At 34.8% G+C, this 15,069-nt stretch overlaps 5 protein-coding genes across 5 annotated transcripts; 3 read left to right on the forward strand and 2 right to left on the reverse strand.

Moving 5' to 3' along the window:
• The first annotated feature begins 3,453 nt into the window (after positions 1 to 3,453).
• Positions 3,454 to 7,159, forward strand: LOC111027961. The gene is made up of 2 exons (XM_022306478.1): positions 3,454 to 3,721; positions 4,516 to 7,159. The coding sequence occupies exons 1-2, from the start codon at positions 3,583 to 3,585 to the stop codon at positions 7,155 to 7,157; spliced, it is 2,781 nt and encodes a 926-aa protein (XP_022162170.1). The 5' UTR covers positions 3,454 to 3,582; the 3' UTR covers positions 7,158 to 7,159.
• A 161-nt stretch (positions 7,160 to 7,320) lies between these two features.
• Positions 7,321 to 9,946, reverse strand: LOC111027956. The gene is made up of 2 exons (XM_022306475.1): positions 7,439 to 9,946; positions 7,321 to 7,365 (listed from the first exon to the last, which is right to left on the reverse strand). The coding sequence occupies exons 1-2, from the start codon at positions 9,944 to 9,946 to the stop codon at positions 7,321 to 7,323; spliced, it is 2,553 nt and encodes an 850-aa protein (XP_022162167.1).
• Positions 9,947 to 11,107: 1,161 nt separating this feature from the next.
• LOC111027957 lies at positions 11,108 to 11,719 on the forward strand. The gene is made up of 3 exons (XM_022306476.1): positions 11,108 to 11,341; positions 11,581 to 11,656; positions 11,712 to 11,719. The coding sequence occupies exons 1-3, from the start codon at positions 11,108 to 11,110 to the stop codon at positions 11,717 to 11,719; spliced, it is 318 nt and encodes a 105-aa protein (XP_022162168.1).
• LOC111027955 (putative nuclease HARBI1) lies at positions 11,620 to 12,679 on the forward strand. Its single transcript, XM_022306474.1, has 3 exons — positions 11,620 to 11,910; positions 11,971 to 12,115; positions 12,261 to 12,679. Exons 1-3 carry the CDS (start codon positions 11,740 to 11,742, stop codon positions 12,677 to 12,679), a joined length of 735 nt encoding a protein of 244 aa, XP_022162166.1. The 5' UTR covers positions 11,620 to 11,739.
• Positions 12,680 to 12,938: 259 nt separating this feature from the next.
• LOC111027958 lies at positions 12,939 to 14,430 on the reverse strand. The gene is made up of 5 exons (XM_022306477.1): positions 13,988 to 14,430; positions 13,818 to 13,911; positions 13,352 to 13,492; positions 13,196 to 13,275; positions 12,939 to 13,127 (listed from the first exon to the last, which is right to left on the reverse strand). Exons 1-5 carry the CDS (start codon positions 14,051 to 14,053, stop codon positions 12,972 to 12,974), a joined length of 537 nt encoding a protein of 178 aa, XP_022162169.1. The 5' UTR covers positions 14,054 to 14,430; the 3' UTR covers positions 12,939 to 12,971.
• Positions 14,431 to 15,069: the final 639 nt, after the last annotated feature.

The following is a 15,069-nucleotide window of genomic DNA, read 5'->3' on the forward strand; positions in this document are numbered from 1 at the left end:
GGGGGGGGTCTAACATTTTTTCTAGGTATAGTTTTAGTATAGTTAAACAATATTCACCGCTAAAATGTATCTACTTTTAAAAATTTCGGGGGCGGTCCGAACCCCTGGACCCCCCCACCAGTTACGGCCTTGACATGTACTCAAATTATAAATTCACAAAATGCACTTTTTCAAATGAAAATATTTAGTATTATAAATTATATTAAAGTCAATATACTCAATATTATTTGTTTGTTGATATTATATTATTAATAGGTAATACGTTTAAGTCATAGACCTAATAACTAGTTATATGGTTCAAGTGCGTGTATATGAAAATGTATTGAATGTATACATTATTTTATGTTGTGTATAAATTATTATACATAGTATATAGTATTAGTATTTATACATATCATTTGGTGCGGAATGGTGTTGTGATTTTAACAGGTAAAAAGGGATCGGGGCGCAATCGTGTTCCAAATTTTTTGCGCAATCGTGGTGTAATTAGTCGGGTCAAAAAAGGAAAATTTGCGCAATCGTGTTGCGGCCTAAAGATATCTCTTTCTAGTAATTAGTAAAGATACCTATCTGTTCATTCTAGGGATGGACCTATGTCCTCACTATTCGTGTATGTCCCTATAATGTGAAGCACTATCATATTATAATAGTTTTAACTGTTAAGTTTATTCGTTTAATAAGATATCTGTTAACAAACAACTTTTTAATCCGCAGTTCCCAGTCGTGGACCTATGGAGGTACTACCTTAGTCTGTGATTCTTATACTTATTATAAATTTTACTCGCTGGCCACATAATATTACAATGAGAGCCACAAAGAGAAATAGTATAACTATATTATTAGTGATGATGATATGTGAGCATATCGTTACGACATTGTATTATATGTTATAGTTATTGGGAAAAATTTCTTCCCAACCATCCATCAATTTCTACTTAACCATTAAGTATAGGTAATTCGTTCTCTAGACTTTTTAATTATTATTACGCGTTTACATGGATTTTCTAACAGTCTGTTTTTTATAACTTCTACTGAATGTGTATTACCTTTTTTTTTTTAATTTTAAAAGGTCCATTACATCGGAAATCAAATGATTTATTTTTTTAGATATTTTTTCTAATACTTGTTCGTTTTTATTTTTGTCAAAATAATCGGTATCACACTATCACTCTTAATCCATGGTCAAACAGTTTATGTATAGTCAGTCATCCGTCTAAGATAAGATAAAATAGTAAATTTAAGACAATTGTAGAAATAGCCCAATAATTATAGAAGTTCACTAAATAAATAACATTTAAAATTCATTCGATTTTCAAAACTCAAACTATGCAAAAAAATTGTTCCGCGAACATCACCGCCCACTTTGAAGGAGTTCCTTCAAGGAGTAGGTAGTGGGCATAGTTTTACGGCTGGACGTGTTAAGGTGCCAAAGGGTGTTGTTACTTCAGCAACGCGTATGTGTCCATCAGTTCCTGGGTGTACCTTGCGTATCCTTCCAAGTTGCCAATGAAGGGGATGTGTGGATTCTTTAATAAGAACCAGGTCACCAATACGCAGTTGTTCACCACTGCTAAACCATTTTGAACGTGTCTGGAGTCCGGAAAGGTATTCGTTTTTCCAACGAGTCCAAAAGTGACGATGAAGATCAGTGACCAAACGCCATCTCTGTAGTTTTGATAGTGGGACGGAATCCAAGTTTGGGTCAGGAAGTGACGTTGACGGTTCAAGAGTTAAGAAGTGACTCGGCGTAAGGGCCTCCAAGTCAGTAGGATCTGTACTCAATGGACAGAGAGGGCGTGAATTCAGTGTTGCTTCAATTTGGGTAAGCAAGGTAGCTAGTTCCTCTCCTGTCAATCGTTGTGTGCCTATTGGTTTAAAAATCAATGATTTGGTCGATTTAACATCAGCCTCCCACAATCCACCAAAATGTGGAGATGATGGTGGGTTAAAATGCCAACGAATTTGTTTGGCGGCTAAGTAGCTAGATACACGGTCTTGGTAGGCTGACGAATGAACGAAGTCCTGTAGTGGGTTTAGTAGTTTGGACGCCCCGACAAAGTTGGTTCCGTTGTCACTATGTATATCCTTTACGGGACCACGGCGAAGATTGGGTGCTTATGTTCATATGGTATGTCAGCATTATGAAGCCGACTGCCCACTCTGAGTAGCCCAGTCTTATCAATAAATGGATCTAAGTGACGGAGGGTTTTTGAACAGCGATCGCCCTTTTTTAACCGTGTTAAGTCATCGAGGAATGTCTCGTGTTGGACACAACGGATGAGCCCGTGAAGGGCGCGTACAAATTCTTCCGCGCTTACAGTTGCAGATGTCACAGTTGACGGGCGAAAACCGACAAATCTATAAATGTATGATACAATACGAAGAATTTTGTCTAACGAAGAAAATCGAGACAGCAAACTTACAAGTGATACGTCAACATTAACGAGAAGTACAGTAGCTTTCTTCGCCTCAGAATGAGTCAGAGCATCATGGTCTTTACCTTGTAGTAGAGATAACGTTGGCCATTTGTCAGACGATTCCTTCAAGAAAGCCAGACCGGTCCACCACAAGGGATGGTTTACCAGTTCTGAGGGGAATAAACCACGAGAGGCGCAATCAACTGGATTCTCTTGAGTGGGGACGTAATGCCAAATTGATGGTGGTGTGAGATCTTGGATTTGGCTAGCACGGTTGGCTACAAAGGTGGCCCAACGATGCGGCGATGATTGGATCCAAGCTAAGGCAGTTGTAGAATCAGTCCACGCATATGTTTCGTCAATCTTCAAGCGTTCGTTGTAGGTGGTGGTTACCGACTTAAGCAACTTTGCAGCAAGTACAGCTCCGCATAACTCAAGCCGCGGAATCGTGGTTTTCTTTAGAGGTGCCACCTTTGACTTGCCGGTTATAAGTTGGCAGTGGATTGCAATTGTAGTTTCAACTCGAAGGTAGATGGCTGCAGCGTATCCTTTTTCTGAACTATCGGAAAACGCGTGGAGCTGCATTGAAATCATGTTATCGCAGGTGAGACGTCGCGGAATAAGAATATGTTCAATCAAGTGCAACTCAGACTGATACCGGGACCAAGATGTCTCTATAACAGCTGGTATTGGATCTTCCCACGACACGCCTGACGTCCATAGGCGATGCATTAGGTATTTTGTCCAGAAGGTGATAGGAGACATTAAGCCCAGAGGATCAAAAACCCTAGCAATATCTGAGAGCACTGTACGTTTAGTTGGGTTAACTTTCGACGGGTGCACTTTAAACGAGAAAATATCAGCTAATGGATCCCACTTTAACCCAAGGACTTTTAGGTCTGAGTGGTCACTACTATCAAAGAGAACAGATGGAGACATGGCACGAGCATCTTCAGAAACAGTCTCTAATAGTTGATTATTATTACTGGCCCATTTTCGCAGTTGAAATTGTGCCATCGCGCACAAATCAAGTTGCAGTTCAGCCTTTGAACTAATAACACGTTATTCAGTGCCGTCTTGCTTATCAGTGCGTTTTGTTTGTGTTTTACTGTATTAGATACAACCGCTGTAAATTTACTTATAGATATTTTATTTTTTCTCTAAAATGGATTCTAACGAAAAACTCGATTCAATATTAAATTCAATAAATGAAATGAAAATTACTCAAAATAAGTTAATTAACACTGTAAACTTTATCCGTGATGAAAAAAAAAAACAAGACAAGCAGTTCGGGGATATTGAGTGTAAGTTGGATAGTTTATCTAAGAATTTTGAAGACTTTTTCAACGAAAATAAATTATTGAAAAATACTATTAGTAATATTGTGTCTAGATTATCTATTCTTGAGTCTAATCCCTCCCATATTACTTCTGAAGAAATGTATTCTGAAATTATTGATCGACAAGCTAGATGTAGAAATGTAATCTGTTTTAATGTACCTGAAAATCTTTCGCAATCTGCTACCAATGATACTCAGTCTATTCTTGAAATATTTCAACAAATGGGTACTCAGGAAATAATTCCGGCAAATATACTTCGACTAGGAAAGGTCTCAAATCAATGTCGTCCTATAAGAATTACATTACAAAACCAGCATGATGTTTATACTGTGTTAAAAAACAAAAATAAATTACGTCACTGTGACAAATTTAAACTTATAAATTTTTCCACTGATCGCACACTACTTCAGCGTAACTACTTCAAATCAATATTGGATGAATTGAATAAGAGGAAATCCGCTGGCGAATCTGATCTATTCATTAAATACGTTAAAAATATTCCTACTGTGTCAAAAAACGTCAGGAATCACGTACATATGCCAATAAGTTAACGTTCTATTACCAAAATATTCGCGGTATAAACACCAAACTGGCTGTCTTTACTCGTAATGTTAAACTGTATGATTATGATGTTATTATCTTAACAGAAACTTGGCTACACAATGAAATTAATGATAACGAACTCGGTCTTTTACCTTACTATTCAATTTATCGCTGTGATAGAGGAAGTCTCATCGACAATAATATAAATGTTTCAGTCAGAGGAGGTGGTGTTCTAATTGCGATCAAAAGTCACTTTCAGTCATACCGCGTCCTACTTCAAGATAATAAAATTGAACAATTATACATAAAATTATCAATAGGCTCATTAATATTACTAATTGGCACTCTATATATACCACCTCAGTCAGATATTAATGTTTATAATTTACATACAGATACTGTTAATAATTTATTAAGTCAATATTGTAATGCTAAAATTATTCTATTAGGAGATTATAATCTTCCTGGTCTACAATGGCATATTGTTAATAACCATATTATCCCTCACTCACTTAAGTATACAAATTTAGAAACAAATGTATTAGCAAATTTTTCATATCTCAATCTTCAACAATTCAATATAATTAAAAATCGTAAGAATTCTATACTTGATTTAATTCTGTCAAATTCAACCGATGTTTTAGTTTCACGTGAGACTGATACGTTATTACCAATCGATTATATGTATCACCCGGCTCTACTTATTACCTTCCCTATTAATGAAAACTTTATTCCCTTACAATATAATGAATTTAAATATGATTTTTCTGTATGTAATTTTAATGTTATTAAGTCACAAATTGCATCCATTGATTGGCCAATAGTTTTCAAAAACCAATGTATAAACAATGCTGTCTCTCGTTTCTATAATATTATTTTTGAAATTATTGATAAAAATTGTACAAAAAGAAAGGTATATATAAGTAAATACCCAGTTTGGTTTAGCTCTGTATTGAGGGACTTAATTTTTAAAAAGAAAATTGCTCACAAATTATATAAACAATCTCCTTTTCAAATTAATTATAATATTTTTTCTAATCTTCGTGCCCAATGTAAATTTCAGTCCAAGGTGGATTATAGTAAATATTTAACAGATACACAAAACTCTTTATTGTCAAATCCTAAACAGTTTTGGAAATTTTTAAGTAATAAACGCTCAAACAATTCACTACCTACTTCTATGACTTATGAAAATCAGTCTATATGTGGTGGTGAGGAAATAGTTAGTAGTTTTGCACATTATTTTTCTAATGTCTATGTCACTTCAGACACATTCACAACAGATTCTTTTACATTTCCCTCGGCTTTAACCTCAGATTTAAACTTATTTTCTGTAGTCTTAAATATAACTGATGTTTTAAATGAACTTGATACAATTACTTATAAATCTAATCCGGGCCCTGATATGATTCCCAGTATTTTCTTTTCAAACTGCAAATTCGTATTAACTATTCCATTATTGTATTTATATAACCTATCTCTATCTACTGGTACTTTTCCAACCGTTTGGAAAACAAGTTTTGTTACACCAATATCAAAGGGTGGTGATATATCAAGTGTAACAAATTATCGTCCAATCAGCCTACTTTCAATAATTCCAAAAATCTTTGAATCAATTATATCAAAAAAAATAACTCCTTTGCTATCTCAATTAGTTTGTGAAGACCAACATGGTTTTTTAAGTGGTAGATCAACAACTACAAATCATTTAATCTTCCATAAATTAATATTAGACGCCTTTGCTTCTAGATCCCAAGTCGACGTTATTTATACAGATTTTTCTAAAGCGTTTGACAAGGTAAACCATTCAATACTCATATCTAAACTTCATAACATAGGTATTCAGGACCCATTTTTGTCTTGGATTTCATCATATATATCAAATAGGAAACAAATTATAAAGTATAAAAATTACAAATCTAATCCTTTCGTTGTAACATCCGGTGTACCTCAGGGCTCTCACTTAGCTCCTTTATTATTCCTATTATTTATTAATGATTTAAATTTTTTACATTCAAGAAAACTTCTTTTTGCCGATGACTTGAAAGTATTTCGACAAATAAATTCTCTCAACGATACAATTTTATTACAAAATGATTTGAATATATTGTTGGATTGGTGTTCTATTAATAAACTACCGTTGAATATTGATAAATGTAAAATTATATCTTTTACTAGATCTCGGGATCCATTTATAGTATCTTATAATATAAGTCTTTCTCCTTTGTCTCGTGTTCATGATATTAGTGATTTAGGTGTAATTTTTGATTCTGCTCTCACATTTAATAAACACTTATTACATACGGTTAGGAAAGCCTCTATGATTTTAGGCTTCATTACTAGAAATTGTAAGGATTTCACTAATCCTGCTGTTTTTAAAACATTATACACTAGTTTAGTCCGTTCAAAATTAGAATATAATACTGTTGTTTGGTCGCCTTACTTAAATTATCAAAGTCAATGTTTAGATAATATTCAAAACCGTTTCCTACGATTTATGGCCTTCAAATGTAATTTAAATCGTATGCCTCATTCTCCTTATGAACCACTATTACGTTATTTTGATATTGGTAGTTTATCTGAACGAAGAAAAATATTTGATATGAAATTCTTATTTAAGCTCGTCATAGGTTACATCAATTGCCCTGAAATTTTAGGTTTTCTTAATTTTTATGTCCCTCAGTGCAGAACTAGATCAACCACTATGTTTTATATTTATACACATAAAACAAATTATATGTCTGCTTCTCCTATGAATAGGATAATGTCAATAGCAAATGATTTAAACATTGAATTATTTAGTTTTAATTCCATTGAATTATTTAACAATTATGTAAACAAAATTTGTTGTATTTAAATATGTAGTACTGCTTATTATTATTTNTATATTATATTCGTGTATTATTATTGTATTCTAATATTCAGTTATGAACTATATTATTTTAAATTATTGTAATTGGATCGTTTGATCCGTTGAAATAAATAAATAAATAAATAAATAAATAAATAAATAAAATTGATTAATTGAGATTGACATTCAAGAGCAGCTTCTGTTGAGTTCGCTCCTGTAAGGATGTCATCAACAAAGGTGTCGTTCAACAAGACCGAAGCCGCTATCGGCCAGCTTCCGCCATCGACGTTGGCTAGTTCACGGACGGTGCGGAGCGCTTGGAAGGGTGCAGCTGACGTTCCATATGTCACGGTACATAAACGGTATTCGTCAATTTGAGAGGTAGACGAAAATCTCCACAAGATCCGCAAATAGTCTCTGTCTTCGGGTCTAACGAGGATCTGGCGATACATTTGTTTTATGTCAGCCATGAATAGGTATTTCCACAGTCGAGCACGAAGTAGAACAACTTGTATGTCAGGTTGCAGTTTGGGACTTGTGTACATACTTTCATTAAGTGATATACCAGCTGAAGTCTTGGCAGATGCGTTGAAGACTACCCTCAGTTTGGTAGTAAGGCTGTCTGGTTTGATAACACAATGGTGCGGAATATAGTAATGATACGGATTTCCTTGATCAGCGGGTGGAATCATTTCCATATGACCAGCTGTTAAGTAGTCGCGCATAAATTCAGCGTACTGAGTCTGTAGTGTTTTGTTACGATTTAATCTGAATTCAAGGGCCCTGAACCTCTGAAGAGCCAACGTCCTCGAATCGCCGAGCAACGGCAATGGTTTCAGAAAAGGAATCGAGACGACAAATCGTCCAGAACTTAAACGGGTGGTCGTTGATTGGTATATTTGTTCTGCAGCAATATCAGCGGGGCTCAAATGGCAGGTGATAGGCAGTTCTTCAAGCTCCCAGAATTGTTTCAATAGTGAATCGAGTGGTTCGGAGATAGTGAGACACATTGTAGTAATGGAAGAACGGTCACATGAATCCATTGGTCCCAAGAGAACCCAACCAAATATAGTGTTCATGGCGATGGGTTCACCAACCAGACCACTTTGCATACCATCCAGGTAAATCGAGGGTAACAGATCGGCTCCCAATAACAAATCGATAGCACCAGGGATGTTGTATGATGGATCTGCTAAGGGTAAATTCTGAATATGTGCCCATCGCCCAGTTAATAACGGTGATTGAGGAGTTGGCCCGGTGATTTTAGAAATTATTGATACGTCAGTGGAGACTGATGGTGACTGTAAGCCACAGGGAACAATATTTATACTACATTTCCCACTAACACACGTCGACGCTGTACTAGCGAACGTAGAAACACTAACAGGTGAATGATACCGACGAAGCATTAACGCACAACACGCTTTCTCAGTGATGAAGCTTGCTTGTGACCCGCAATCCAACAAAGCTCTCAAGACATGACGTCGTCCATCAGCAGCATATACATCAACAAGAGCTGTAGACAGCAACACGACACTCTGAGGCTGGCCTCGAACAAGACATGTCGTGGTATGTGAGACACCACCCGAAGGCATAGAATCTGAGGACGCAGTGGATCCACCAGTTGACGTCATGGACCCTGAAGGACGTGATGGAGCAGTAGTTGAGTCAAAATGTAACAGCGTGTGATGACTTCGTTTACACGACTGACATTTATACTTAGAGGCGCAATTCACTGACGAATGACCGGATCCAAGGCAATTTATACACAAGCGATGAGATTTTGCGACAGAAAAGCGTTCATTCGGAGGCTTGTCGGTAAATAATTTACATAATCTGATTGAGTGAGGTGCATTACAGAGTGGACACGGCTTTACTGGTGAGTTACTAGAGGTAGTTGCTAGAACGGTGGAAGACGAACGAGGTTTAAAACTTGACTGTCTACTTGACTTGTGAGTTTTGGGTACACTATCTGGACGGTCAACTGAGGTACAATTGGAATAAATTTCCGCAGACCGCAAATGTGTACGCAAGAAATCGACAAACTCAGATATTAATTGTGGATAGTGGTTATCCCCAACAACCAATTCCCATCTAGCACGTAGCTCATAGTCGAGGTGTTTTTCAACGACATGTACCAGAAGCGGGCTCCACTGGCGCGTCACGAAATCAAGATTATCCAAAGCAGCAGTGTTCTCTAAGATCGTATTAATCTGAGTTTGTATAGAGGTCCCATCATTAGCCTTAACATTCTGTTTAGCGAGCAGAGCATCAAGGTGAATACGGGCAAGATCACGTTTGTTGCCATAACGGGAACGCAAGATTTTCCACGCACTAGCATAGTTTGTAGCCGTTAACGCAAGATGGGACACCAGTGATAAGGCTTCACCCTTTAGAGACATTTTTAGAAATTCAAATCGTTCAACGTCGTGCAGTTCAGGAGCGTGTGACAGGATAGAGTTAAACAAATCATCAAAACTCTGCCATTCGGTCATCACACCGGAAAATATAGAAAATGAACGCTTAGGTAGCTGAAAAGCTGATAAATTCTGTATACTACTGTTGTGATTTGAGAAAGAAGACGTTGCTACGTCCATCGAAGGTGACATTGTTAACTTGTGCACGTCAGCGAACGCAGCCAATTCATGATAGAGACCGTCGAATGACGTAATAAGGGATTGACTTTCACTATGATCTGTTACACCCTCAGAAGCTGTTTTGGAATTTACGGCTGATTCCATGCATTGGACATCGTCTTCAACTGCATTTCGAAGAGGGGTGAGCTCACTGATCATTTTTGCGATTTTCGCTCGTTTGCCAGCATTGGTACGGTTATTATTATAATCGATAGACGCTTGAGCAAAGGTTTTCAACTAGGTAATGCAACGAAGAACACGTGATTTAGAATCACTGTAAATAGTTGTCGACATTGTTATCCGGAGTTAATTTATGCAACTGCAGTATTAGAAAGTGGAGATAATTCTCGAGTATATCAGATAAGAGCTACAGCGTAGATCTTTCACTAGATATAATTAAGCAAATCGGTGACAGTACAGACTTTAAAGATGTAGGTACTAGCATCAACGGTATACCAAGACTAATATCAACAAACAAAATTGATTGTGTACGAAAAGTGGTGTAATAATATATATATAGTAGCGGTTTTTATTAAACCATCCGGCCCGAAGGACCAAAAAATGTACGTGCCCAAATGTCTGGGTTACCCGAAGGATCACTCGACCGATTGTCGAGAACAATAAGACGGAACAGATTTTTGCTCCTTGATTTAATGGAGGTAGGCCACCTAACTTACTACCCCGTGATTAGCTTAGGTAGGCAACCTGACGCGCAGACCTACGACGACGATGAGAATAGGGAGTACCGAACACGGGAGTAAGGATGGTACAATTTAATTATGGGGAGGGGCTCTCTGTGGCCGGATCGATCTGGTGCAATGACCACAGAGCTCACATACAACTGGGGCAATAACTTAAAATTAGCTTAGGCTACGGAAGTCCGGTTATGATGGTGATCAGCCGCAGAGGTGGAGTGCTCTCGACGACCTGGGCGGCCTCTCACACAACGTTCAGTTGCTGGCGGACTTACGCAACGGACGTCTCGTTCGCTGGTGAAGAATCTCGACGACCAGCAGCTCGATTCTGTAACTCGATAAGATGCCTTATCGAATAATTTCGGTTCGTTAACCTATCGATAGTGAGCGTTATCGACAATAGCATAAATGAGCGATTCTCTAAATAATTGATAACGAAATTAATCGTTAACAGTCAAATTATTATCGAAAATATTCGATACCGTATCGGACCTTTTAGAAGGGCCGTTAAGCCTTATCGAATGTTATATTGTAATCGTTAAACGTTATTAACCTTCTTAATTATTATTTTGAACATTGAGTATTTGAGTATATAAAAGTTTTAAATCAAAACTCAAAACAAAACATGGCTTTGTATTTTTTGGGATATGAGTTGGAGGTATTAGAGGAAAGACTTAGGCTAGTTGAGAGGCGGATGGAAAGACGGATGTTACGTGACACTCAAAATCCATATGAACTGCCAAGAAGAGAATTTATGAATGTGTTTCGTCTAAGTCCTGAATTATCCATGGACTTAACCAATACTCTTCGACCTTTCCTTCAACGTGAGCGAAACTCTGGAATACCTGTGGAAATTCAGGTAATTTTTTTTATTAAAATAATAGAATTCTATGCCTAGGTAGACTAAAGTATTACAAAATTCTTGATTTAAACAAAAACCAAACCTAGGTAGGTACCTATAGTTAATATTATTATTCTTACAGTTCTTACGTATTTGATTTGGATAGTTTAAAATTTAAAAAGGTACTTTCGTACGTCCATTTATAAAATAACATACAAAGTTTTATCAAATTCATGTTTATTTTGTTTGGATTATAGGTATTAGCGGCAGTTTATGTCTATGCGAAAGGTAGCTATCAACGGGCTACTGGTGAACATTTCGATTTGAACATTAGTCAGCCATCAGTTAGTAGGTGTCTTCATAGTGTGACTAATGTTATAAATGATAGGCTCTTAAGGAAATGGGTAACCTTTCCAATGACAAATGCAGATAGAAATAAAGCACGTGAAGAATTTAAAAATGCACCACAACCATTTGAAGGTGCTATTGGTGCCATTGATTGTACCTACATTAATATCCTTGCACCTAAAGATCACGAAGAAGCCTATGTGAACCATCATGGAAATCACTCGTTGAATGTTCAAGCAGTAAGTATAGAAATGTTTTAATAGTTCAAAAATGTTTTAATTAATTTATGAATTTATTAGATAGTCAGCCCAAAACTGAAAATTTTAAATATCAATCCAAGATATCCAGGAGCTAGAAATGATTCATATGTCTGGAGCACATCACCCATTCGTCGTGCAATGGAATATCATTACAATCAGGGAGAACGTCATACTTGGCTCATTGGTAATAATTTTACAAAAAAAATGTAATTTAAATATTTTTCTCATTTTTAAGTTAACTAAATTATTGAATATTGATAAAGTAATTTAATTGAATGTTATATAATAATATATAAGTTGTATATTTATGTAATATTATTTTACTCTAGGTGATTCTGGCTATCCATTGGAGCCATGGCTAATGACTCCACTTCCACATTACAGAGAAGGCACTCGACAATTTAAATATACTATAAAACATTGTAAGGCAAGAAATGTTGTCGAAAGATTTTTTGGGGTGTTTAAAAGTGTATGGAGATGCCTTTCCTATCAACGGGTGTTAATGTATGCACCCGTTATGGCAGGAAAAATTGTAAATGCTTGTGCAGTTCTCCACAATATGCGCATCCATTACCGTATACCAATAGAAGAAGAAAATATTGACAACAGGAATATCAACAATTATATTGAAAGAAATTTGCCACAAAATGATGTTGCCATAAGGGGAGGCCCTAGAGCTGTAGCAATGCGTATTCAAAAACAATTAATGCAAGATTGGTTTCCTGGGTATATTGATGGTGATGCATAAAATGAATAATTACGAATAATTAAACAAATATTTTACTTATATAAACTCTTTATACAAAATATGTTAAAAAAAAAAAAAAAAAACAATAAACTATGTTGCTTATTAAAACAAAAACAAAATTATTAAGAATTATGTATTATAACTTATTTTTGGTAAAGAATATTACAAATAGTTAGGTACTTACAACAAATAGGTAAATGTATTTCCTTACAAATATAAAAACGAAAAATAAAATAGATAACTTCATATAAAACAATAAAATGAAAACAAAATTTATAAGGTTGTAATATGATCACTTATAATTTAATTTGGAAGAAATGGTAGACAACAAATCTAACAATTTTTCCTCCATTTGGGTTCGTCTGTCATCATTCTCTGCCATTTTGACCATAGCATCTGCCATTCTATGATTGCTTTCAGCTATGGTACTCAAGGTACTTGTTATCAACTAAAAAATTTCAGGGTAATTAATTAATTTATTTGTAAAATTATTATATTTTAATATTTAATATTAACCTCTATTTGCTGACTGTTTATGGTTGCCAAATTTGTGAATACTTCACGTGCTGTACTGAATTGAGTGTTAAGTTTAACATCTTTATTAATATAAAAAATCAAATTAATACAATATTAGATAAATAATTGTATATGAGGAAATTCACAATTACTTACTTTTTTTTTTTTTTACATTTGTGATAAGTTGATTTTCAGATTGACTACATGAGGCTGCATCAGTAGGTAAAGGATTGTCTATGATGGAAGCTTCTAATACTTCTATATTGTCATATATTGCATCATCATCTTGACAATATTCTATAAGTAATACAAATTGCATAGTCAAAATTTGAGTAACCTTTAGTTAGGTAATACGTAAATAGGGCTACAGACATCGGAGATTAAATTGTGTATCATAATAAGTTACATCAATCGTCTATTTTGACATGCTATTTTAGAAAATATAGTTGCATAGGTATGTGTATACACATAGTATGCAAATCAGTCAAAAAGGGTTGGTGGTATTGAGGGGGGACGTGTTAAGCCATCCATGGATCTGATATTTTGAGAACTTTTGCAACCCCTAAAATTTGCCCCAACTTATGCCACTGAATATAAATAAATATAGTATACAATAACTAACCATATGTTTCTGCGGGTGTTTCTGTAATAATTGAAGTAGGTACTACATTTAAAATGCTAGTATTACCTCTAGCCAACTCTTCAATAGAATCAGACTGAAAAACAAATTTAATAATTTTTAAATAATAGATGATTTAAGAACACTTAAAAACAATAAATCAAATGACAAACCACTTCATCTGGAAATGATTCTGGACATGCAGTTCCCTCAACGTACTCGTGACCAATTATCCCCATGACTTTTTTATCCAACTCATTCAATTCTTGAAGCTCGATGGTTTTATTTCCAGTTTGTCTTTTGGCATGTCTAAGACTGGATGCCTTTTTAGAGACTTTTGTCTTTAAATCTCTCCAAGACTAAACAAATAAAATAAGCAATGAAAACTTTAAACATGTCCTTAAAATATATTGCTTTTTTCAGTGGTTAGAATAGATACCTAGTAGTTTTAGTAAAGAATTAAAAACTACTTTTGGCGTTCCACAAGATACAGTTTTATTTTGAATTCATATAAATGGGTTGTTAAATTTAAACTTTGATGGTAATGATTTGCTTTGCGGATGATACTGTTTTACTTTATAATGATAAATCTATTGATATACACTATGATAAAGCCGACATTGGTTTAGTTTTAGTTAATCAGTGGTTAGATAATAACTCTCTACAACAATCTTGTTATTTGTATTTTAGTATTAACAAATTGTATACTGATATGTCCAAGTATAAATTAGGTATGTGTAATAATTTAATTTCTAGACAAAATAATGTTTGAGTTATGTTAAATATTTAGGTAATTTATAGATGAAAATTTAAAATGGAATCAACAGTAGTGTAGGTAAATATTTTTTTTACATTTTCAGTAATATTTTATTACCTAAATTAAGAACTATGACTTTGGTCAACTTAAGTTTGGTTCAATCCATCATAAGTTATGGGATACCCTTTTGGAGAAGTGTTTATAATATAAATATAAGTAAATTTAAAGTTACAATGAATGTACTTTTAGCATTTATACATTAAAAACCAAGTTGATACCCTAGTAATTATATTTTGAATGAATATTGTCTGCCTTATTTGGATACCTTGTATTATAAAATATTATGTATATTTATGTTTAATTATATAAAATTAATAAATAATTACCCTTATCACTCTTATTCTACTAGATATAATAATTAAAATATAATTTTAATCCCTACGGCCTACAGTGAGAACTGAATTCAATATACGTTTTATCCGAGGGGTAAACACCTTG

The sequence above is a fragment of the Myzus persicae genome, unplaced genomic scaffold (assembly GCF_001856785.1).
Source record: "Myzus persicae strain clone G006 unplaced genomic scaffold, MPER_G0061.0, whole genome shotgun sequence".
Classification (NCBI taxonomy): domain Eukaryota; kingdom Metazoa; phylum Arthropoda; class Insecta; order Hemiptera; family Aphididae; genus Myzus; species Myzus persicae.

Excerpts from the sequence above, each read along its gene's own strand:
- LOC111027957 (XM_022306476.1), top strand. The coding sequence starts at position 11,108 with ATGGCTTTGTATTTTTTGGGATATGAGTTGGAGGTATTAGAGGAAAGA. Across the intron at positions 11,342-11,580 it reads GAATACCTGTGGAAATTCAG|GTATTAGCGGCAGTTTATGT; the intron begins GTAATTTTTTTT and ends TTTGGATTATAG.
- LOC111027958 (XM_022306477.1), bottom strand. The coding sequence starts at position 14,053 with ATGGGGATAATTGGTCACGAGTACGTTGAGGGAACTGCATGTCCAGAA. Across the intron at positions 13,912-13,987 it reads AATCATTTCCAGATGAAGTG|TCTGATTCTATTGAAGAGTT; the intron begins GTTTGTCATTTG and ends TTTGTTTTTCAG. Across the intron at positions 13,493-13,817 it reads AACACCCGCAGAAACATATG|AATATTGTCAAGATGATGAT; the intron begins GTTAGTTATTGT and ends TATTACTTATAG.
- LOC111027956 (XM_022306475.1), bottom strand. The coding sequence starts at position 9,946 with ATGATCAGTGAGCTCACCCCTCTTCGAAATGCAGTTGAAGACGATGTC. Across the intron at positions 7,366-7,438 it reads CCGTCCGTGAACTAGCCAAC|GAGCGAACTCAACAGAAGCT; the intron begins GTCGATGGCGGA and ends ACATCCTTACAG.
- LOC111027955 (XM_022306474.1), top strand. The coding sequence starts at position 11,740 with ATGACAAATGCAGATAGAAATAAAGCACGTGAAGAATTTAAAAATGCA. Across the intron at positions 11,911-11,970 it reads ACTCGTTGAATGTTCAAGCA|ATAGTCAGCCCAAAACTGAA; the intron begins GTAAGTATAGAA and ends TGAATTTATTAG. Across the intron at positions 12,116-12,260 it reads ACGTCATACTTGGCTCATTG|GTGATTCTGGCTATCCATTG; the intron begins GTAATAATTTTA and ends ATTTTACTCTAG.
- LOC111027961 (XM_022306478.1), top strand. The coding sequence starts at position 3,583 with ATGGATTCTAACGAAAAACTCGATTCAATATTAAATTCAATAAATGAA. Across the intron at positions 3,722-4,515 it reads GCAGTTCGGGGATATTGAGT|TCAGAGGAGGTGGTGTTCTA; the intron begins GTAAGTTGGATA and ends TAAATGTTTCAG.